General features: G+C 46.9%; 1 protein-coding gene across 9 annotated transcripts in view; it reads right to left on the bottom strand.

Annotated features, from left to right (window-relative positions):
* Positions 1–13,099: 13,099 nt before the first annotated feature.
* The window catches only part of PECAM1 (platelet and endothelial cell adhesion molecule 1), a 74,155-nt gene continuing 62,756 nt past the window's right edge, over positions 13,100–24,498 (bottom strand). For 6 of the 9 annotated variants that reach the window (XM_042917127.1, XM_042917135.1, XM_042917133.1 and 3 more), the window contains 2 exons: positions 19,764–19,786; positions 13,100–13,950 (listed from right to left, as the gene is read on the bottom strand). In XM_042917127.1, coding sequence (XP_042773061.1) covers positions 13,921–13,950; positions 19,764–19,786 — 53 coding nt within the window. In that variant the 3' untranslated portion in view covers positions 13,100–13,920. The remainder of the gene's footprint in view (positions 13,951–19,763; positions 19,787–24,498) is intronic. The other 3 variants (XM_042917130.1, XM_042917132.1, XM_042917134.1) reach the window with 1 other exon arrangement.

Below are 24,498 nucleotides of genomic sequence, written 5' to 3' on the forward strand. Positions count from 1 at the left end.
GGGCTTCCCTGGAGGAGCTGCTCTCTCTGGGTGAGGGATGTAGCTTCTGAGCGTCCTCCTCCCCAGAGGCTCAGCCAAGGGGCAGGTCCCCCCACCGAGATGCTCACCCCCACCCTGCAGGCTCAGGGCTGGCTGCCCACCACCTAAGCTCAAAGCTCAGTGTACTTGGCTGTCCTATTTCACACTTTTTCCTTTCTGCCTCTAGAAACTCTGGGAAGTAAGGATGCCCCTGGCAGAGCTTCTTAAGTTCGGATCCACCTGCACCAGAAGCTTCTCCAGGCCAGCTCGTTCCTGCCTTAGGATGGAAAAGGCCCCAAGTCCCTCCCTTGTGCTCAAGGGGCTGTGGGTCTCCACAGTTCCCGTGTGGTAGGAAGGGAAGTTTGCGGGAGGAGGGAACCACCAGGGACTGAGTCCACAGGACAACAGCCATTCCAATGCTAAATGTGCTCATCCTCTGACCCCAAATTCCCAGTCCAGAAATTCATCCCTGAGAATACTCACACATGTGCATAATGGCGTTTGCAAGAAATTTCCCTGTTGTTAGCGGTGGCGGGGAGGGGAAAGCCCTTTAATGGGCAACTGGTTAAGTAAGTGAAGGTCCTCCATATTATGGGATGCCAGGCAGCTGCACCAGGCAGTTAAAAATAATGAGGCAAAAAAGACAATGAGGCGGACCTGTGCCGGCTACAGGAGACTATCTGCTGTTAAATGAAAACAGCAGGCAGAAGAAAAATATGTTCAAAATGATCCCATTTATGTAAAAGAAAATACTTATTTTATTTAACCAACATTTAATGAGAGCCTATTCCAGGCCGGGCACCATGGATAAAAAGGGAACAGCTACACAAAGCCCCTGCTCTCGTGACATGCACATGACCAGGGTTTATGAAGGAACACAAAGTAGACCAGAAGGACCTGTTCCCATGGGTTATTTCTAGGCGGGGTGTCTGGGAGCAGGGACATAGTTTTAATGAGGGTTTTTCTATTTTCATCTCTGTGCTTCTATATTGTTTGAATTTTCCCACAATAAACATGCATCGTATTTGTAATTTTAAAATAATACACAATGAGGGAATTAAATGAATGAGAAATGCAGAATTGGGGCCCAGGATACAGCCGGGGCCGGAGACACAGGGCTGAGCCCCATGTCCCCCTTCTACTCTTTGCACGGCCCAGAGAGGTGGGCCCTCCGTTGCTTCAGCCTTCCGTGGGCTCTTGGGTTTGATCTCTAGTCTCTTGAGGAAAACAAGTCAGAGAAATGGAGATAACCATTCCACCATGGGGATGGGGGTTGGAGCTTCAAGTTGACCCCAGCTGTTACGACCTGGTCTTCTTAAGTAGTTTCTTGCAATTGAAAGTGTGTCTGAAGATGATAGTTCTTCCTTTCTTCTTCTGGAAAATTTCCAGACCTCAGAAAAGTGACAAGAAATAGTACAATGAACACTTGTATATCCTTCGCCTAGATTCACAATAGTTGTTAACATTTTGCCCATTTGCTCCCTCTGTCTGTATATATATATAATTTTCCTTTCCTTTTCTTTCTTTCTTTCTTTCTTTCTTTCTTTCTTTCTTTCTTTCTTTCCTTCTTTTACAGAGAGAGAGAGAGAGAGAGAGAGAGTGTGTGTGTGTGTGTGCGTGTGTGTGTGTGTGTAAGGGGCAGAGGAAGAGGGAGACAGAATCTTAAGCAGGCTCTACCCTCAGTGCAGAGCCCAATGCAGAGCTCAATCTCACAATCCTGGGATCATGACCTGAGCCAAAATCCAGAGTCGATGCTTAACTGACTGAGCCACCCAGGTGCCCCTATATAATTTTCATTTTTGCTGAATCATTTGAAATTTAGGTACAGACATCATGATGCTTTGTTCCTAGTATTTCAGCACGTATCCCCTGGGAACAGGGACATCCTCCATAACCACAATGTATTATCACACTTGGGAAGCCTAACATTTAATACTATCCTAGTACTAACATACATTCCATATTCAAATTTTCCAAATTGGCCCAATAATATCCTTTGATAGCTTTCCCTCCCCTCCCCCGGCCCCCTTCTTCCTGCCTAGGATCCCATCCGGGATCACCTACGTGTTGCATTCAGTTCCCTGAAACTGAAGAGTTTCCTTTAATCTAGAGCAGTTCCCAGCACATTTTAGTCTTTTCTGATATGGAGATTTTGAAAAGTCTAAATTGTTTTAAAACTACAATTACTTTAGGGGCCCCTGGGTGGCCTCAACTGGTTGAGTGTCCAATTCTTGATTTCAGTTCAAGTCATGATCTCCCAGTTTGTGGGCTCCGCCCTGGCGGTGTGGAGCCTGCTTGGGATTCTCTCTCTGCCCCTCCCCCACTCTCATGTGCGTGCACACACACTCTCTCTCTCAAAATAAATAAACGTTAAAAAAGCAACTACGGGGCGCCTGGTGGCTCCGTCGGTTAAACGTCCCACTCTTGGTTTCGGCTCAGGTCATGATCTCCCAGTTTGTGAGTTCGAGCCCCACCTTGGGCTGTGTGCTAACAGTGTGGAGCCCGCCTGGTGTGCTCTCTCTCTTCCTCTCTCTGCCCCTGCCCCGCTTCACGCTCTGTCCCTCTCAAAATAAATAAATAAAACTTTTTTAAAATTAAAAAATAAAGATAAAAAACAACCACGATTACTTTACATAGGATATATTTTAATCCTAAATGTGATCCTTGTCCTAGAAATGTAAATTTTCCTAAACCACCACTAGGTGGCGCTCTCAACAGTCCTTGGGCCAAAAAAGCCATCCTGGAAAGGCAATTTAAGGCAAGCAACCCCGCTTTGTCTTAATCAGATAAGGCTCTTATTTGGTAAAGCATATGATGTTAAAAATGCCCGTGTGTTTATAAAGATGCTATTCTTTTGGGCATGACTTCTCACATATGATTCATAATCCCCCCTCCCTGAGATATTGCACATCAGGGCTCTGACTCAGTGGAACTGTGGTAGGTTCCAAGAGTTTGCATTTGTAACAAGCTACTGGTGATGGTGATGCTGCTGGTCTACAGACCACACTTGGAGGAGCAGGAGTTTAGAACAAGCATGTGAAGAAATATATCTATTTACAGTTAGGCAACTTTTACTTTTATGTCACAATCAGTAAGGAAGCTGCTCCCATGTCCTCCTCCCTACACCCAGCCCTTTGGCCTCCTTGTTCCAAACAGTGGGGATTTTGCTCTAGCTGTTCTCTCTGCCTAGAATGCCCTTCCCCTCCACAGATGTCCTTCTGCTTGGATAACGCTCTTGGCTCCCTCCAGCCTTTGCTCAAATCTCACTTCTTTAACGTTTATTTATTTTTGAGACAGAGAGAGACAGAGCATAAACGGGGCGGGGGGGGGGGGGGGGGCGGGCAGAGAGAGAGGGAGACACAGAATCCGAAGCAGGCTCCAGGCTCCGAGCCATCAGCCCAGAGCCTGACGCGGGGCTCGAACTCACGGACCGCGAGATCGTGACCTGAGTCGAAGTCGGACGCTTAACCGACTGAGCCACCCAGGCGCCCCTCAAATCTCACTTCTTAATGAGGGTTACCCAGACCACCCTATTGAATACCACCACCTACCCCCATGCCTGCTTCCATCTGCTCGATCCTTTTCCCCTGAAGCCCTCACTACCTTCTCACGTACCGTATAATCTGCTTATTATGTTTATCGCTGATTTCTGTCTCTCCGGCTAGAATCTAAGTTCCAGGAGGGCAGGGATCCTTGTCTATTTCCTTTACCAATATATCCCAAACACCTAGAGCAGTGTCTGGCACATAATAGGCGCCCAAGAAAATATCTGTGCACCTTAATGGGACCTTCAAAATAACAGAGCCCAATCCCCTGATTTTGCTGATGAAGAAATGAGCTCCAGGTCTCTAGGCCAGATAAAGACTTGCCCAAGGTCACACAGACTGTAGGGATATTGCTCCTATTCTTCTGAATGAATCTAATTTAAAAACAAGGGTTTGTTTCTATCAAATTGTAAGCGATATTTTTCATTTTTATTATTTGGCTTAGGCCTTTTCCAAAAAGCATCTGAAGCAGCGGACAAGATTAAAGGTCATATAAAATGGAACAGTTAAGAATCAAAATGGAAGAGATACCATCTAAAGGAAGAGGGAGTCCACGTAACAGGCACTTGACAGTAGTTAATTACTCTAATGGGATGCGGGATTTGGCTCTAACTTCTCTGGCAGCTGAGTTAAACAGGAAGCACGTGGGACTATAGAGCGTTCATTGTCTGACCTAAGAAAACCTGAGCACTCAGCAGGGACTCACTTCCAGGAGGAACTGGTACCGGAGAACTCTGTGTAACATCCACTGGGCTCCAAGTTGGCCAATGTTTACAAAATACCCAAAGTCATGGTTAAAGAATGTGGTCCCTTTATCAGGGAAGACTGAGAGTATAACAGTAAATCACACAGACCATAGACAGCTCTTGTGGTGCAAGTGACTCCTGTCCTAATGCTCTAACGGAAAATAAAGATGGAAGCTCGAGAATCTAGAAGAATGCGTAGTTCAACACATCTAAGAATATCTTTGACAAATTATCCGATGTCTTAAATCTTTGGTAAACATTGAACCCCAGGCAATTCATGGGTTGGATTTTCTTATGTTCAAGAAATATCTGTTGAGTTTCTGCCACAAACCATCTCTTTCCTTTTCTGACTTCCCCGCAGGGAACTCCCTAGGCCCAGCTATCTCTGGCGTAGAGAGAACAGGGGAGGAAGCCACATCTGTTTCTCCAGGTTGCATCAAGCATTGGCTAGGGTTTGTTATGCGTCCAAAAGAGAGAGACTGCACATACGACAAGTTCACCTCTTCTGGCCTCTGGGAAGTTGTGCCCTGCACCAAGCAAGGACACAGGTGCTCTTTCAAAACCCAATTCTTTTACAAAGCCTCTAAATACCTTGTGAGTGAATACCAGCCAACATATTTGAACAAATGAACAAATGACAATACGTTATTCTCTTATCGACCCTTTGTCTTTTTTTTTTTATTTAAAGAAATCCTAAGGCTTTTTTTTTCTATGTGTTTCACCCCAAAATTTGTGTGTGTGTGTGTGTGCGTGTGCCCATACCATGTGTGATAAAATACACATGACATAAAATATAACACTTTAGCCACTTTTCAATGTATACTTCAGTGGTATTACATACATTCATAATGTTGTGCAGCCAACACAACTGTCCATCCCCATAACTCTTTTCATCTTGTAAAACTGAAATTCTAGGGGCCCCTAGGTGGCTCAGTCGGTTGAGCCCAACTCTTGATATCGTCTCAGGTCGTGATCTTGCAGTTCATGAGATTGAACCCCACGTGGGGCTCTGTGCTGATAGCGTGAGACTTGCTTGGAATTCTCCCTCTCACTCTCTTTCTGCCCTTCCCCTACTCACGCTCTCTCTCAAAATAAATAAATAAACAATTTTTTTTTTAAAACCCTGAAACTCTATATCCATTAAATAATACCACTCCCCCCCCCCCCATTCTCTCCCAAGCCCTTGATGACCACCCTTCTACTTTCGGTCTCTATGATTGTACCTCGTTTAAGTGGAATCACGTAGTATTTGTCTTTTTGTGACTGGCTTATTTCACTTAGCATAATGTCCTCAAGTTTCATCCATGTTGTAACATATTGCAGAATTTCCCTCCTTTTAAAGGTTAAATAATATTGCACTGTATGTATACAGAATGTTTTGTTTATTCATTTATCCATCAAAGGACACTTGGGTTTCTCCCATGTTTTAGTTATCATACATGCTATTATGAATATAGGTGTACAGATACCTCTTTGAACCCTGCTTTCAATTCTTTTGGGCATATATCCAGAAATGGAATTGCTGGGCCACAATGTAATTAATATTGCACTGTAATTCATAAATATTAACGCGTTTTTAATTTTTTAGGAATTACCATATTGTTCTTCATAGTGGGTGTACCATTTTACATTCTTACCAACAGTATACAAGTGTTCCAATTTCTCCACATCCTCGCCAACACAGTATCGTCTGTTGTTTTTTTTTAATAGAAGCCATCCTAATGAGTGTGAGGTTGTATCTCATTGTGATTTTGATTTGCATTCCCTAATGATTAGTGCTGTTGAGCATCTTTTCATGCACTTATTGGCTATTTGTAGATTTTCTTTGGCAAACTGTCAATTCAAGTGCTTTGCCCATTTGGAAGCAGGTTGTTTGTTTTTTTATTATTGTTGAGTTTTAGGAGTTTTCTATATATTCTGGATATTAATCCTGTATAAGATATTTGATTTACAAATTAAAAAAAATTTTTTTTAATGTTTATTTATTTTTGAAAGAGAGAGAGACAGAGCATGAGCAGGGGAGAGGCAGAGAGAGAGGGAGACACAGAACTCGAAGTGGGCTCCAGGCTCCACACTGTCAGCACAAAGCCCAACATGGGGCTCGAACTCACAAACTGTGAGATCGTGACCTGAGCCAAAGTCAGACGCTCAACCAACTGAGCCACTCGGGCGCCCCTACAAATATTTTAATATACTACTTAATACATTTCCCAAGGCATTTTTGTGCCTGGTGCTTTTTAAAATAGAAGTCACTGTGACCATGTCTTTAATTGAGCCCCCACCACACTGTCCCTCTGCCTATAACAGACGAATCACACACATAGAATGATCTTTCTCCACTTGGCGCTGGTTCTGCCATGTTAACAGTCCTTGGCTGTGAGAGGGCCCAGGGCTTCAACACAGTTGTCAAGTGGCCTTAGTCACCAACTGGTGCTAGGTTTTGCACTGATCCAAACCTGGTCTTTTGCCTGAATGACCTGGATCCCTCTGCTTCAATTACATGGATCAGTTGCTTCCATCTTGAAAGAGACCTGGTTGGGTTTGCCATGAGCCTGCTGTGTGCAAGGCATCGTGGTAAGGGCGGCTGTCTTGGAGGGCTGAGTAGGACTACAACAAGCTCCTGGCCCGTGCTGGCTATTTGTGGGCTCCTGTTTCCTCGGGGCATCTGCTTATCTTGGCATCTTCCACACAGCCGTGCGACAAAGCCTCACATAAGCCAGATGCTCAGTGTTTGTTGAAAAAAATCAGATGAGCAAAAGTGACACGTGGACTGTTTGGAGACATGCTGTCTTGATTTTCACTTTTTGACTTAAATATCACCTATCCATATGCCAACACCTTCCTACAAAACAGAGAGAAGCACCTGTGTTGGTCTTGGCACACCATCTCCTCAGGGGCAGGGCTGGGGCATCCTTGTTCTCTAGCGTGCAGTGCACGTGCGTGTGTGCATACAGATGAGCACACGCACACGTGTGCGTTCACGCACGTGCATACCTACCAAGGGCTGGACAGACACATCACCTCAGGACAGACACGGAACGTCTGACAAACTCAGAGATGAATATAGTAGACCGATAGGTCCCAACCTGTTCAAGTACAAGGATTCTTCTTGAATATAAAATAGTTTGCAGGGCACCTGGACGGCTCAGTCAGTTGAGCGTCACTCTTGATTTCAGCTCAGGTCATGATCCCAGGGTTGTGGGATCGAGCCCTGTGTAGGTCTCCATGCTCAGCCTAAAACTAAAAAAATAAATGAATGAATAAATAAAAGAGTTTGCAAAGATTCCCACATGAGTTTAATTGACCTTTTTAGCATTATTAGGTTGATAAAAATACATCCCTATGCATTTGAGGACCTTTTGTAATGATTCCAAAGCTCTCCAGGTCTGGGGATCCACTTCATGAGTAGACATTAACACTAAAAAGGGATAACTACTGTGAACATTTGACATTTTGACATCTTTCCCCCTAAGAAGCATGACTAAAAAGCATGACTTCTCCGAGCAAAGTATCACAAGCACCAGAGACCCTGTCTGGTTGTCTGATGCATCTTTTTCCTTTCCCTAGGACCCAGTCCCAGGATCCTTCAAAGTCCCAACCATGGGAGGTTTACTTGTGCTGCAAATTCTGGCCCGAATAACCCAAGCCCTGAGAAGGAGAGTGTTAGTTGTACCAGAAACTAATGGAATAGTTTCTGGCACTAAACCAGACCCTCCTGTGCCAAGAGGTTCCAGGAAAACTAGCACATCCCAGGATCAGGAGGAAGTAAGGCAGCAACTGGGGACTTTTTCCTAATAAATCTAATAAATGCTTGGAAAAATAATCCACCAATGGTCAAATATAGACAGAAACCAAAAACAACTTTGCAGGCTTTTGGAGGCATTTTTTTTTTCCTGAAAAGAGAGAAAAATGGAAAATATTCCATGCATTGGTTCTCAAAATAAATGAGAATATAAAATGCATTTATAAATATGAGAAATATATAAAAAGTTAAAAATGGAAATTCAACTATTGACTATTTACCCAAAGAAAACAAAAACACTAATTGAAAAGATATATGTCCTGCTATGTTTATTGCAGCATTATTTACAATAGCCAAGATATGGAAGCAGTCCAGTGTCCATCAATAGATGGATAGATAAAGAAGATGTGGTGAGTATATACAGTGAAATATTACTCAGCCATAAAAAATGGCATCTTGCCATTTGTGACGACATGGTTGGACCTAGGGGGTATTATGCTAAGTGAAATAAGTCAGACAACGACAAATACCACACGGTTTCATTTATATGTGGAATCCAAAAAGAAAAAAAACAAAGCAGAAAGACCCATAACCACAGAGAACAAACTGATGGTTTCCAGGAGGGAGAGTTAGGCAAAATGGGTGAAGGGGAGTGGGAGATACAGGCTTCCAGTCATGGAATGAATAAGTCACCGGGATGAAAGGTACAGCAGGGGGAGTATAGTCAATGGTATTGTAATAGCGTTGCATGGTGACAGATGGTAGCTACCCTTGTGCTGAGTACAACATAATATACAGAATTGTTGAAACTAATGTAATACTGTGTCAACTATACTTCAGTTTTTTGGGTTTTTTTTTTTAAGGAAAACTTTCACAGTGAAACAAAGGAATAAGAAAGAGAAAAAAAGAAGTATGTAAACTTCCATTCTGTATTATGGTCAAGTAACTGTGGATGAGGGAGAAAGGAAAAAGATGAAATGGAGGGGATAAAGGAAAGAAGAAGCAGGAAAAGGGTGGGAGATGAGAGCAAGGACATGAAGAAGGTTAGAGACAGAAGCACAGTGATGATCCCAGAGGCAGAGACACCAAACACACGAAAGCAAAGCACAGGGAGCAAACATCAGACTGCGATGGCTCAAAAGACTAGGTTATGAGCAGGTAAATCACCGGTGCTGTACCTTTCTATTTATAGGAGCATCTTAGAAACATGGACAATCAGAGCTGCAAGGAGTTGAGCTCATCTTGTCACGTTCCTTCTACATTGGGTTGAATAGTGTCCCCCCCCCACCACCCCCCGCCAAAATTCATGTCTACCTGGAGCCTCAGAACGTGAGTTTCTTTGGAAATAGGGTCTTTGCAGATGTAAGTAGTAAAGGCGGGGTTATCCTAGATTAGGGTGGGCTCTAAATCCAATGACTGCTTTCTTTATGAGAAGTCCATGTGAAGATACAGACACAGATACGTATGGAGAAATGCCTCGTGTGACAGAGGCCAGGATTAGTGATGTAGCTGCAAGCCAAGGGATGCTGTGGCTTACCAACAACCACCAAAAGCTAGAAGAGGCAAGGAAGGGGTCTTCCCTAGAGCCTTTGAAGGGAGTACGGCCCTGTGGACAACTTGATTGGGGACTTCTGGCCTCTAGAGCAGTGGGAGAATAAAGTTCTGTTGTTCTAAGGCAGAGTTGGTGATAATTTGCCATGATAGCCCTAGAAAATGAATGCAACTTCTTGTAGAAGAACTCTAAGATGTGTGACAGCTCAAGGTCACAGAATCAACTGGTAGCCAATCCCCTGTTGCAACTTGCCTTTTCCTTCATGCTCTGCAAACATGGAAATCATTTTCCTCTTCTCCTCTCCAAGTTCGTGTTGAAACTTTTATCAGTGCATGTTGGCTTTTATCAGTTTGAATTGTGAAATCCGTATGAAGGTTTTAGAAATACTTTGGACTATGAAAGTTTTAAATTAATGTACCGCCTATTCCTTTGGTGTACCAAAAATAACCTAATAGCTCATTACTTTTGGGAGATGAGGGCTGTCTCTTTTTAACACTGAGATCACCGTTTATTTATTTTGAGCCATTTTCTGAAGGCAAGCCAAGTTCCTCTGGGGATGTTGGACTTAAAACAATCCACAAAGTAGACTCTTTGAGAAGAAAATGGGTTAACCACTCTTTTGGAGTTCTTAACAGACATCAAATCACATGGAACACACTTGAGTTGTTAATGATTCTGTAGTTCTTAACCTTGTTTTGGACCATGTCTCTGGGAAACTGATAAAAACCATGACCGTCTTCCAGAAAATGGCATGTTCTCATAACTTCCTGCCCCTACTCTCACTGTGTTCACAGACACTGTCCCTTACCACCATCCCCACTCTGTGGACCCCCGCTGTGGAGGCTGTCCTCAAGTGGCTGGGCCTCCATTTCCCCCCAGTTCTCCTTTTCACTGGAGCCATGTGGTGGTGAGCAAAGGCAGAACCTGATCCTGGAGCAGAGAATTTCTCTCCAACATATTAATAACACACACGGGGAGTCTTAAAAACAACCGTGCTCAGGAACTGAGTGCTGGCTGAGCAACTTTCAGGAAGCTTCTCCTGAAGACTCTCAAAGATTGAGTCAGGCCAGTGGGGTTCCTGGCAGAAATTTCAAGGGACAATGGTGGCTTTTTGAAGAGGACTAATTGATCCTTGGGCTGGAAAGGACCCAGGGCTGACAGGCTGTTTTCCTGCTATGTTGAAGGCACTGTCCTCTCCTTTGCCTCAAGGTCTTAGCACACACACTCTGCCCCCTTGGTTAGCCATGCTCACCCCCACCTTTTCCACCTGGTATTCTCCCTACCCTCAGGTCTTTGGTTAGACACAACTTCCCCTTGGACGCTTTTTCTGATTCCCTAATGTCAGTGTTCGAGGAGCCCTTTCCCTATGCCCCCATTGGCCTTGACTTTCTCCACTGCAGTCCTTGTCCTGCCTGCTATGATGGGCGCTCTACTCATCTGTAGCTCTACTGGATTGTGTGTTCCAGGAGGAGTAGAGGCCAAGTGATTCTTATAAGCTGGCCTATTCCCAACAGTGTCAGGAAAATAGAGCGTGATGGAATCAAAATAAATAAATAACCGGTTGGTTCAACGCAGGCATTATTGGCATTTTGGACATGATAATTCTTTGTTATGGTGGACTGTCCTGTGCATTGTAGGACATTTAGCAGCGTCCCTGGCTTCTACCCACCAGATCCCAGTAGCGCCCCATCCAGTGGTGACAACTAAAAATGTCTCCAGACACTGTCCAGTGACCCTGGGAGGCAAAATCACCCTGATAGAAAACCACCGCTTTAATGGGTGAATGCTGACCTTGGAGTCACTTTGCCGATCTTGCATCTATGTCAGGGAGTGAAAATTCAGGTAATCAATTAATGCTGATGGAGTGGGTGGCTCCTGAAATGGGTGGCTGACCTCTTGTGGATCTTCAAAAGAGCCCCCCCCCCCCCACCAAAATCTATTACATGTTTGCAAAAGAGTGGTTAAGTCGTTTAATGACCTATAACGATGTAAGGACACGAGAGGGAGCTCTAACAAGTTCCAACACAGAGGAAAACCAGCCACTCCCAGAAAGGGTGACTGAAGCTCTTCCATAGTGATGAGCTCTGGAGGTTTAGGCGCTTGGTTATGCCCTAGAGTTAGGACAGCCGAATCAGAGTCTTGGATTTTTATTTTCTGAATCTACTACGAAAGATCCCTGTGTGTGTGGCTCCCCCCTCCCCCGCACCCGCCCCAGAAATATAGACAAGAGGGGGAAAACAAAGATCCATTTGTGTTCCATAAATAAGTCATAAGCATCAGGAACAGGGTCTTCCCAGCTTCCAGGGCAATGGCCCTTCTCTGGTGACAGCAGGGAACTGAGGAGTTGACATGGAGGCTCTGGGCTCTCCCCAGATCATCAACACATCAACCTTCAGGCTTGAAGTTCAATACAGACCATCACATTCTGGGGCTCCACCCTGAGTCCATGCCTGGCTCTGGAACCGGGGAAATTATATAACATTTTCGTGCTACAACTTTGTGCGTGCGCGCACACGGATTCATACCTTTTGTCATATTTTCAAAGGAGTCTAAACCCTCCAGATACTACGAACCCCTGGTCCAAGCTCCTCATTGTAGAAGTGAAGAACCTGAAGCTCAGAGGTTAAGAGGCTCCTTCAAGTTCCTACAGCTGCAATGTGGCAGAATTAGGACATACACTCCTATCTCCCTCTGCCTTCAGGCCCAGTGGGGCGCTGTTCTGATGGGGACCTGGGCTGTAGGGCAGTGAGGTCTGTTCTGAGGCCACTGAGGATGGCTTAGAGGGATAGGAGGGGGTGCTTTGCCAGTAGGGTTACCAGATAAAATGAGATGCCTAGTTACATTTGACTCTCAGATAAATGAATACTTTTACAGTGTAAGTATAAGCCGAATGTTACACAGGACATACTTACACCCGAAGCAGATTCATTGTTTCTCTGAAATTCAAATTTAACTGAGCACCCTGGGTGTTTCGGTGTTTTTTGTTGGTGTTATTTGCTCAACCTGGCAACCCTATCTGCCAGGGACAGCCTGGCAGTCTTTGGCTGGGAAGCAAATGCTGAATCGCAGCCAATGGATATTAATGACTCAGTGTTTGATGCTCAGACTACCTCTGGCCCTGCCTTCAATAAAGGCCACGGAGGCCCTTGGCCTGTGTGAGACAACCTGATAAGACCTGCTTGGTTCTTTGTGACTTCAGAAGGCCCGAGGCGTCCTCAAGCACTACAGATATTCTATGTGTATGTGTCCTCTTAGAAGATGACATTTCACAGGTCTGTGAAGAGTAAAGATCAAATTTATTTAATGCAATACCCTGCAGCTGTGTCACTGAGGTGGACGGGACGTGGGGGGAAAATGATCTCAGCTAGGTGTGCCCACTGGTGAAATTCCCCCGCAAAATGGCCGCGGCTACTCGTCCACCCCCTCAAGACACCCTCAGAAATATCGTAAGACCTCAGGGGACCATTTCTTTAGCAAGGAATAAATTAAAAAAAAATTAGTAAGAAAAATACGCATTTCATTTTTCTATTAAAAACAATATTTGCTGTAGGCAAACATCTTCCCATCTTGCAGCCTGCAGCATGGTAAAGGAAAAGAAAGAAAGGGTATAGAAAAACAGCATAAGAACATCTGTGCTCTGTCCGACTTCATTTTCTCTTCTGTGCATTGCCCCGAATGAACCTGATCTTCAGGTTGGCATCTCAAAGGGGTCGCTCCCAAGCAGCTTTGTTGTGACATTTGTGGCAGGCGAGGTCGTGGAGGGAACAGGGGGCGCTGTCTGGTCAGTGCTGTTCACTTCCGAGGAACAAGGACCACCCAGAACCACAGGCCTTTGAAGGACCAAAGGCAAAGAGAGAGAGAGAGAGAGAGAGAGAGAGAGAGAGAGAAATAGCCCCTCAGCCCAGCCATTCGCTAGAAGCGATTGGCTACAAAACAAAAAAATGGTTTCTGTGTGTGAAGATACTTGGACAAGTTCTTGATCTCCGTGCAAGACAAAAATATTCAAGTTTCAAAATATCCCAATGGCCGTTTAACCCTGAACCTCCTTCTGCGGCTCCCCACTCCTGAGGATGCCCCAGCTTGGTGAGAGGGGGGCGCTGTGGGGGGACTTAACCAGCCCCTCCGTATCTCTTTATACCCCCCATAAATGTAGGCAGATGGATTTCAGAACTGGTGACTTGGCCTGAGGAATTGCTCTGTTCAGTGGGAGCAGGGCAGGTTCATAAATAAATGCACAGAGCTCTTGGAATACAGGAATGATCTCCTCTTCTTGGAACGTGGGTGTCCTTCCAAGGAGGAACATCTGTCCTCGCCGCCCTAAGTTCCATCAAGGGAGCCTTCCGTTCTCTGCAGAGACAAGAGAAGACAAGCTATGGTCACACCCTTCAGGGCTCAAGACTGGCCTGGAGGAGGGATAAGCAATATTGCAGCAAGCACTTCACAAAGGCTCTCTGACAGCGCCGTCTTCCGCTGGTACCTCCACCCTGTGGGGTCAGCTCCTGCCCACATTCACTTCTCCCTCCTCTCCACACCAGCTCCACCCAGGGCTGTGACCTCCACTGCCTGTAGACGCGCACTGCACATCAGGCTATCAGCCAACTTTGTCAAGCACCCACTGAACACCCAGCATTCTGCCCCGTGGGTGCCACACTTACCTACAGAGCAAGACTAGTAGAGTTAAGAGAGACCTGGCTTCTTGCTCCAGCTCTGCTTCTAACACAAGCTGAGGCTTCTCTAGGTCTGTTTTCTTTTCTTTTTTTTTTTTTTTCAACTTTTTTTTTTTTAATGTTTATTTATTTTTGAGAGAGACAGAGACAGACTGTGAGTGGGTTAGGGGCAGAGAGAGAGGGAGACACAGAACCCGAAGCAGGCTTCAGGCTCCAAACTGTCAGCACAGAGCCTGACATGGGGCTCGAACTCACAAACTGGGAGATCATGACCTGAGTGGAAGTAGGTCGCTCAACCAACTGAGCCACCCGGGCACCCCCGTTTTCTTTTAAAAAATGTTTTTAATTAATGTTTTTTATTTATTTTTGAGAGAGAGAGAGAGAGAGACAGAATGGGAAGCAGGCTCCAGGCTCCGAGCTGACAGCACAGAGCCCGACGCGGGGCTCGAACTCACAAACTGTGAGATCATGACCTGAGCTGAAGTTGATGCTCAGCCGACTGAGCCACCCAGGCACCACCCCCCCACCCAGCCCATTTTCTTTTTTAATTGCAAAATCAAAGAGTTTTAACACGGATAAACACTGAGGATGTTTATCGTCATAAAGATGAAGTGGAAGAAGCCAGACGCAGGAGGAAGAAATATTGTGTGATTCCACTTACACGAGGTACCCAGAGTAGTCAAACTGATAGAGCTAGAAAGGAGAACCGTGATTTCCAGGAGCTGCGGGGAAGGGGGAAATGAGTGTGCAATGGGTAGACTTTTGCGTTGGAATGATGACAAAGTTCTGTGGGTGGAGGGTGCTGATGGTTGCACACGATGTGAATGTACTTAAGGTCACTGAGCGGTACACTTAACAATGGTTAAAATGGTACCTGCTGTTGTGTCTGTTTTGCCCCCTCCCCAAGAAAAAAAGTAAAAAAACAAAACAAAAACAAAAGCCAGATTCCGCACGCCATCCTGCAGTGTTCTCTAACTGCTTTGTGTGATATTGTTGACACCTCCGTATCCACCAGTAACTGGACCCCCATCTGACCCGAGTACTGTTATCTATACCGAGGATGCAAGAACCCGCCAAGAATTTTATATCCTATCCGTTACTGACAAACAGTGTTAGCACGTGGGAAAGGTCATAACAAACTGCAGGAGTTCAGAGGTGGTGAGACGCCCTCGCTGTGCCACGAGGGAATCACAGAAGGCTTCGTGGAGCCAGCCTCCAAGGTGAGGCGGGTTTGGATGAATGGCTGCAGCGCGGGGGCAAGAGCGGGGCAGATGGAAATGCTGGAGCAAAGGCGCCCTGGGCCCCAAGGGGCAGGCAGCAAATGAGTCCGTGACCCGACCCTCTGTGAGTGCAGGTGGACCTCGTGGGCACACAAGTGGGGGCACTTGTGGGGATCAGCCAGCGTCTTGGGAGCCCCATGGCCAGGCTGGTTGGCTCTCTGACGGTGGGGGCTGAGGTCCCTGTTTTGTTCTGGTCCCTGCGCCTCTGAGGAGCCTCCGAGAACAGGATGCGGGTCCCAAGGGCTCCAGCTGGCAGGCCACGGCTCTGCCTCTGCCTTTGCCAGGAGAGACCCTGGCAAGCGGGCCAAGAGAGCTGTGTTGGCCCCAAGGGGCTGGAGGCCCGCCAGCGCTGGCAGCTACCTTCATTTCTTCCGCTTTGCCCAGAGGGGTGACCCTGGTGTCCAGGCTTCCTGCAGGCCCCAGACCAAGTCCCTCCCTAAACGCCTCTGCTCTCCTCCGCCAGGCGAGGCGAGCACTCGGTAGCTGCAGGAGGACTGGCCCCACGGATGGGAAGGGCTGGGTCACAGTCAACCGGACCTTGAAGTAAAGGTTAACATACTCACATCCAAGACCTGTCCTTCCTTGTACCTAAATCAGAGGCCAGCTGTCAGCCACCCAAGAACAGCCATGAAATCGCCCCACTTCGGGCCAGAACATGGTATAGATGCTCTCAAGGGTCATTTTACTTCTAACACCCCTGGGTTTTCTACTTTCCGATTCTAGAATGTGCCCCTTATGGGGGGTGGGGGGGGCGCCTTGGTGGTTCAGTTAGTTAAGCGCTTGGTTTCAGCTCAGGTCATGATCCCACAGTTCATGGGTTCAAGCCCAGGACTGAGATCCCTGCTCGGGATTCTCTCTCTCTCTCCTTCTCGCTCTCTGCCCCTCCCCACTCACTCCCTCTCTCAAAAAATAGATAAACTTGGGGCGCCTGGGTGGCTCAGTTGGTTAAGCGTCCAACTTCGGCTCAGGTCATGATCTCGCGGTCCGTGGGTTTGAGCCCCGCATCGGGCTCTGTGCTGTCAGCTCAGAGCCTGGAGCCTGTTTCAGATTCTGTGTCTCCCTCTTTCTCTGACCCTCCCCTGTTCATGCTCTCTCTCTGTCTCAAAAATAAATAAATGTTTAAAGAAATTTAAAAAAAATAAACTTAAAATAAAAATAGAATGTGCCCCTTATGAGCACTTCCAATAAACCAAGTCTGTGATAGGTGCTCATTTAATCCTTGCAACAACCAGGTGGGGGGGGGGGGTGGTTATTATCTCCAATTCCAGATGAGGAAACAAAGGCCCTGAGACATCTGCCCAGCGTGACTCAGCTGGTAAACAGCGAGTCATGGAAAGGTTAGGTTTTAAGCTGGGTCTCTGATTCCCAAGTCAAAGCCTGGCTTTGGGTGAATCCCATGAAGAGGCCTTTCAGGGCCAAAATGAAGTAAGTCTCCCATTCGTGCCTCATACTGCCAGAGTGATGAAAAGAACTTTAAACAGACCATCAAGTAGCATTTATGTGGTACACTGCAAAATACTTTGTACACGTGTTCCTCATTTTACCTTTAAGAAACTTCTAGTAGGGGGCTATTACTGTGTTTGGGGGTCTCACCATCTCTGTTTCACGAATTGGAAAGCTTAGTTGGAGGAGGGCAGGATCACCCAAAAGATGGCCAGAGAGCTGAAGCTCAGACTCCATTTCCCACTGCTGGCTCCCAGGAGGGAAGGGGGTGAGCTGTAACTGGGAACTTCCTTTTTTTCCGTAAGAAGACAAGGCTGTCTCCAAGATCCTGAGACCCACGAAGGTCCAGATTCACCCCTTTCTTTTCAGTACAAGGTGTTCTCTTTCACATTATCTGTCTGCCTGGGCCACAAACACAATTTATAAACAAGGCAAAAATGGCAGAGGAAAAATGAAGTCAGAATGTGCCATTGAAGCAAGTCAAACAATACTAAATTAGTATTTGGCTAAGCGGCTATCTCATTGTTAAGATATTTCCTCCAATGTGTTTTCAGAAGCAACGGCCGTTAAACTACTGGGAATGATCGCCAGGTTTGATTTCAGGAAGGAAATCCCCTCCCATTTCCCTGCTGGGCAATTCGATTAATTTTCTCCTGACCCTCACCAGCTGATTATTAGGAAAACTATACCTCCTTCTTTTCTAAACAAATTGTATTCGCTTAAAGCGTCAAAATCTCTCTCCCAACGGCTGGGAACCCCTGAGCTCCTGCCAAAAGTCTTTATTATTTGGGAGGGCAGGACCAGCTGGTGGGGGAGCTCTCAGGAGCATCCTGGGAGCAGACTTCTGGATCCACGGGCCAGCTCCTGGGGGAAAAGGAAAGTTCTATCTGTCCTGGAGCTCAGAGCCTTTGTCCAGAGAGACTGTTTGGATTGCAGACAAAGTAAATAAGTCAGTCCTGCAGGTTCAACAGACTTGCCTGGGGAGGACACAGCTATGTTTATTGTAGCGGGAGAGCATCTCTTTTTCTGGGTCCCACGTTGCCTATGGAGCAAAGATCTCACTTTCCACTCCCTCAAGGCCATGATAGCTGAAACAATGATGTCACTTCTTGGAGGGAGTCTTGTGTTGTGGACTAGCCAAGGAATCTGGGGACCTAGGTTCTAGTCCTGGCTCTGCTATTACCTGGCTGGGACACCCCAGCCAGGCTGTTCTGCCGATTCAGCCGTCAGTTTTTGCACCTATAAATTGGGCTCCCGACCCTTGCCAAGGCAAATCACTGGTTTCGGGAGTCGGGGTGGGTTTAGGCTAGAAAAAGACCTTCATTTTACCCCTCTTTTCCTTAAATTGATAGCTTTCCTCCATAAGAAGAATGTCAGTGGTTTCCTGCCGTCAAAGGCATAATGAGTTCTCTGTTTTATAAGAATTCAGACTCCAGCAAAACAAAGGAAGCCAGGGGGCCCATTGGAAAGGCTACCAGCAATCTTGCCGAAGGTTCTTTCTTCCCAGACCTTAAAGCAGCACCTCCTCATTTCTCAAGATACCAGCTGCCCAGTTAACCCCTAAACTACTGGGTAGTTCATCAAAAGGTTGGGAGTGGGAAGATAGGAGGAGACAGATCTTAGCAAAATTTGAACTTGGACCTCCACATTAAAAGAATATATATTTCCATCTGCCAAGTAGCAGCATCCTAAATCTTCAATTTCCTACAGAGTGAAAACCTCAGGGGCGCCTGGGTGGCTCCGTCGGTTAAGCGACCGACCTCGGCTGAGGTCATGATCTCACGGTTCGTGGGTTTGAGCCCCGCATCACGCTCTGTGCTGACAGCTCAGAGGCTGGAGCCTGCTTCCGAGATTCTGTGTCTCCTTCTCTCTGCACCTCCCCTGCTCGTGCTCTGTCTCTCTCTCTGACTCTCAAAAAATAAATAAATGTTAATTAAAAAAAAAAAAGGAAAACCTCATAATGAGGTGTTTGAGTCCTTTGCATGTAAGCCCTAACTGACCTCTTCCTAGTGCTTCTCCTGGATGTCCTTTCTCCTATCACCCTGAGCTGCTTGGACTGTTCCTTCCCTCGTGGCTCTACTCCTGCTGATCTTTCTACCTGGGTCTGCTGCTGTGGTTGGACCCCTTCCTCACGGCCTATCCCAGTGACCCCTTCCGTGGGGAGGAGACCCTAACCAGAACCGTCTTTCTTCTGCATTTCCATAGCTTCTGGTGAGCTATCATCACCTTGCTTTCTCATCCGTGTTAACTCATCTGATTCCCTCTGTGGGTCAAGGACCTTGAGTGGCCTCTGCAGCAGAGGGCCTGGTGTGTCAGGGTGACTGGCATAGGCTCTCAGAGTTCAAAGTTCAAATGCACTGTTGGATCTTCCCTTCCTCCAAGCATTCCCCCCACCCCACAACAATGTCTGCCTCACTTCCAAAGCCTGAACCTGAACTAGGAGGAAATGTGCACTTCGCTCAAGGGGGGCTATATGTTCTAGATTCCTGATCCTTTGAGGGGGTCTCTCTTCGTATGAGGACTGAGATGCAAGGATGGAAACAGTGGGAGAGAATATTTGAAATCGCCAGGCCCAGAAAACCCGGCCAGCCCGATGACCAAACACCCTCCATACAACATCTAGGCTATTGTTGCCCGGGGCTCCTGGTCTAAAACAGACCAGGCCGCTGTAGGGGTGTGATTCGTGGGAATGCAGAACCTGGCTGAGTTTGGAAATAGTTCACTGTTCAATGGACCATTTTTAAAAATTGTTTGTGAAACGTGTACTTACAGAATATCTGTTTTCCACGAAATCTGCAAAACAAAGCATAACATGGAGGGTGAGCGATTCAGAGAGTACATCAGGCTCCCCCCGCCCCCCAACCATCTCAGGAACCCCATGGGTAAAGGCAGGGGGTGGGGGCGGTGCAGAAGGAGACACCAGAGCTTTACTGGGTGCTCAGCTGTATGGCTCCTTTGCCCACAGACAGCTTCCTCTGGGCTCTACACTCCATGTGACAAGCATATTAAAATCCCTGGAAGCTCACTGGACATTTTAAACGTTTTTTTTTAAAGATTTTATTTTATTTTTTAATTTATTTTTTAATGTTTGTTTATTTTTGCGAGAAGAGACAGAGCGTGAGCTGGTGGGGTGGGGGGGGGGGCAGGGGTGGGGAGCAGGGAGAGAGACCCAGAATCTGAAGCAGGCTCCAGGCTCTGAGCTGTCAGCACAGAGCCTGACGCGAGGCTCGAACCCATGAGCAGTGACATCATGACCTGAGCTGAAATAGGACACTTAACCGACTGAGCCACCCAGGCGCCCAAAGATTTTATTTTATTTTTTAAGTAATCTCTATATCCAATGTGGGGCTGGAACTCATGACTGCAAACACCCGAGTCGCATGCTCCATGGACTGAGCCACCCAGGCGTTGCGGCAGGTTTTTTTTGTTGTTGTTTTTAATTAGTACTTCAGGTTATTTCAAGAAAAAAACTGAAAACTATAGAGGAGTAGAAAATAGCCGATAAGCATGATCTCTTGTTCCATTCTTTAAACCCTGTTGACACTTTTGTCCCCCAGTTTTTTTCTGCTCTCCCGTAGGCTTTTGGTTCTGAGTCATAACATACAACATATGCCATTTTCTAGCCTATCCTTTTTACATAACGTGATCTTATAAACATTTCCTGGTACCTTCTTAAACATACTTGGGAGTGGCCTGTGTAATAATCATTCAATGGGTGTACAATTGTTTACTCATCCAGCTCCTTACTTTAGAAATTTAGGTTCTTTCCAAGTTTTTGCTGTTTTAAATAGTGCTGCCAGGGGAGCCTGGGTGGCTCGGTCAGTTAAGTGTCTGACTCTCGGTTTCGGCTGAAGTCATGCTCTCACGGTTTCTTGAGTTCGAGCCCCACGTCAGGCTCTGTGTTGACAGCGTGGAGCTTGCTTAGGATTCTCTCTCTCTCTCTCTCTCTCTCTCTCTCTCTGTCCCTCCCCTGCTCATGTTTTCCCTCTCCCAAAATAAATAAATAACCTTAATAAAAAAAAAAAAAAGATGTAAATAGTGCTGCCACATCCTCTTTGGGAATAAGGCTATTTCCTTATTTCATAGTAGCTTCTCCATCCCCACAAGTGGGAGCAGGGGAGGAGAAGGTATAAACACTGCCACCACTCTCGGGATAGACAGCCCAAGCGCTGCCTGGAATGACAGGGCCACCTCTTCCCCCTTCCCCTGTAGGCCCCCCTGTCTTCTTGCTAGGGTGCACGCCAGGACCTGCTGGCCCAGCCAGGCTGCAAGGATGAACATGGGCCTGCCAGGTCCTTCCAAATGTCAGGAAGATCGGAGCGAGGTGAAGAAAGGCCAAGGAGAACGGGAGGTGTCGTGTGGGGGGCGAGCCATCCTGCCACTGTTCGTTAGAGCCGGTTTTCACTACAACAGGCGAGAGAGGGCTGTGGTTTGCCCTTGGAAAGGAGCAGGCCCCCACCCATTGCAGTTCTAATCGGGCAGCGGCCCACACGGCCGGGGCTGATTCCCCAAACAGTCCATGCTGGACACAGACCTGAAGACAGAGAAACCATGGGGACCTCCTGCTGTCTGGGAAAGATGCCTAGAGCGTATGTGGGTGTTGGGGGTGGCAGCCAGTCTTGAAGGTGGAAGAGGCAATGGCAGGAGGGCCATAACCTACTGGACCCGAGTCCTCAGGGCTACTAGGTGCATGCACTCCAAGGGGCCTCGGGCTCTGCGAGGCCGCCCAACCTCAAACCCAGTCCCTTCTGAGTCTTGGGTGGTCTTGGGGCCCACCTGTCACAACGGGAGTCACAACCCTTCTGTTTCTCTCTCTAATTTAAAAATATCCTGTTTCCAAAAGTCCACTTCCCCCTCAAGCCCTGTCTTATCACAGCCCTATTGTGCGTCCCCTGGAGAGGGAACGGGGCCAGAAGTTCCTAAGGGGCCCCCTTCTGTCCTGGCTGGGCCAGAGGCAGACGTCAAACAGCCAAATGGATGAATCAGCCGGACCACACGAAGTCGAGCCATTGTGTAAACTTCCACGCATTGAGTGAGGCTCGGGCAAGGCTCCCACCTGCAGCCCAAATCCGACCCGGGAGGACCTGAAGGACCCCGTGCTGCCCACTCCCCCAAAACCCCCGAGGGCTCTGGAATCAGACTTAAGAGGGAAAGAGCCTTAGTCTGTATGTCTGTAATAGTCTTAGACTATTACTTAGTCTTAGTAATATGAATACAAAAGGCGGAAAATTTCAAATATGCTAGTAATACTCAAGGAAACCCTAGGTTTATGCCCACTTGTAGTTTTTGCTACTTTCTTTTTGGTAATAGAGCAATCACTGCAAAAATAGAATCTGGTGGGTAGTACCTATTTTTTTTTTTTCACAGACTACTTTTTTACCCTCTTAGATTCTGAACTAAAGAAACGCACCCCCCCACCGGGGGGGGGCAGGGCTGGCAGTGTCCGCCAGGCTGGCTGGCTCAGTGCCACACAGGATGGGTGGGGACCGGCTCTCAAGTGCTCTTTTCTCCCTCCCACAGGGGTTGTGAGAGGCCCTCCGCACTGTGGTTCTTTCTTGATGACAGCTACTCTTAGTATATTAGACTTCTGCCCCTTTAGACACATTCGGAACACCAAAGAGCGAGCAGAATGTGAAGGCCGAGTGAGCAGATCCTCAGGTGGGAAGATGGCTGGGTCCAACCCCAAAAGGCATAACTTCGCGTCTGGAGCAGGACCCGGCATCTCTGCCAGGGCCTGGCATTGTCAAGTGGGATGTGCCCAGGACACCTGTGGAGGTGGGCACGGGGCATCTAGAGAGGAAAACCAATTCTCCTGTTGGAGGACTCACAAGGAGGTGAATTACGAGAAGCCAAGGTTTCTTAACACTGACATTTGGGGCTGGATCATTCTTCTTCTTCTTCTTTTTTTTTCTTGGAGTTTACATACTGTTTTTTAGCGATATCTACACCCAACGTGGGCCTTCAACTCGTGACCCTGAGACCAAGAGTTGGATGCCCTCTCAGGGCGCCTGGGTGGCTCCATCGGTTAAGCGTCCGACTTCGGCTCAGGTCATGATCTCACGGTCCGTGAGTTCGAGCCCCGCGTCGGGCTCTGTGCTGACAGCTTGGAGTCTGGAGTCTGTTTCAGATTCTGTGTCTCCCTCTCTCTCTACCCCTCCCCCACCTTCTCTCATAAAAGGAATAAACGTTAAAAAAATTAAAAAAAAAAAAAAAAAAGAGTTGCATGCTCTCCCAACTGAGCCCACCAGGCACCTCTGGGTTGCATCATTCTTTCTTGTGGGGACTGTCCCATACATTGTAACATGTTAAGTCGCATTCCTGGCCTCCACACATTAGATGCTATAGCACCCCTTTTCCTCCCCCCCCAATTATGACAACCAAAGATGTCTCCTGCCTTGTGAACCAGTGCTCCGGGCCGATGACTCCTAGACCTGAGTTCTTTCATAGTGAAAGAGCTTGACTGCATTGCTGATTGTAGTAAACCACTTCACTCTTCTGTTAAAATCCAGTGTAAATATACATTAGTAGGTTTTGCTTTGGATGATCTGCGGGCCATTTTACAAAGTACTTTCAGAATAAGCCGGAGCACTATAAAAGGTGAAGTCCCGAATCGGAGTGAAGATACAAACTTTCCTGATGAGCCAGAAATTGCGGTTCCTACAAGACTCAGCCAGGCTGAGTGAAGTTGTTGAGAAAGCCATAGACAGCCTGTAATTGCTCTCTTTTCGTTCTTGTCACCAGAAAAGCAAGGGGAGGAGAAGAAAATCAAACCTTTCCCCGGATTAGTCAGAGAAGGAGGAAGTTGATGACAGGTAAAAAGAGAGGTTTGGGGGGCGCGTGCTTGCGGGTGGGGTGGGGGGCTTCTGATGTCAGGTTGCGCCACAACCGAGAGTGTCTAAGCTATGAGCAAGCCCTGAAGGACACCACCATCTAAATCAAGAGAACTCAGGTGAGTAACAGAGCATCCTGTATGAAGTCCAAGGTTACAGGGGATGGGAGGAAATTGGTTCCAGTTAAGTGTTCAAGAGAGAAAGGTACCAAACCAACCTGGATTACTTCCTTCCAACGCTCACTTTTTAGGACCACCCACATTACTGCTTAAGAAGAGGCATAAACACAGGCTTAGTTCCCATTTCTGTAAAGCCAAACCGCAAGTCATAACCAGAGCTACTGTTGCTGCCTGGAATTTGAAAATCCTCATCTTAGGCAAGTCATTAAAAAGGGAATAAGTACTTCAAAGAGCCTGAAGTGCTAACCTTGCAGATCTAACTTACCAGAAATGATCGGCAAGTTTTCCTTTACCTTAAGAAAGCTGATGGTTATGTAAATGCAAAAGCTCTTTCTCAACCAGTTCTGGGGGCGTTCCAGGGCTTGCTGTCCCTTCTACTTAGGCTTTTCTCAATTGGGCCTCTTCTGGATATAAATTTCCTAGTACTGAGAACCCCTCTCCTTCTTTCCCTAACGGTTTGTAAGGAATCACCTAACAGTTGGGAAAGGGAAACATT

The sequence above is a fragment of the Panthera leo genome, chromosome E1 (genome assembly GCF_018350215.1).
Source record: "Panthera leo isolate Ple1 chromosome E1, P.leo_Ple1_pat1.1, whole genome shotgun sequence".
Taxonomy (NCBI): Eukaryota; Metazoa; Chordata; class Mammalia; order Carnivora; family Felidae; genus Panthera; species Panthera leo.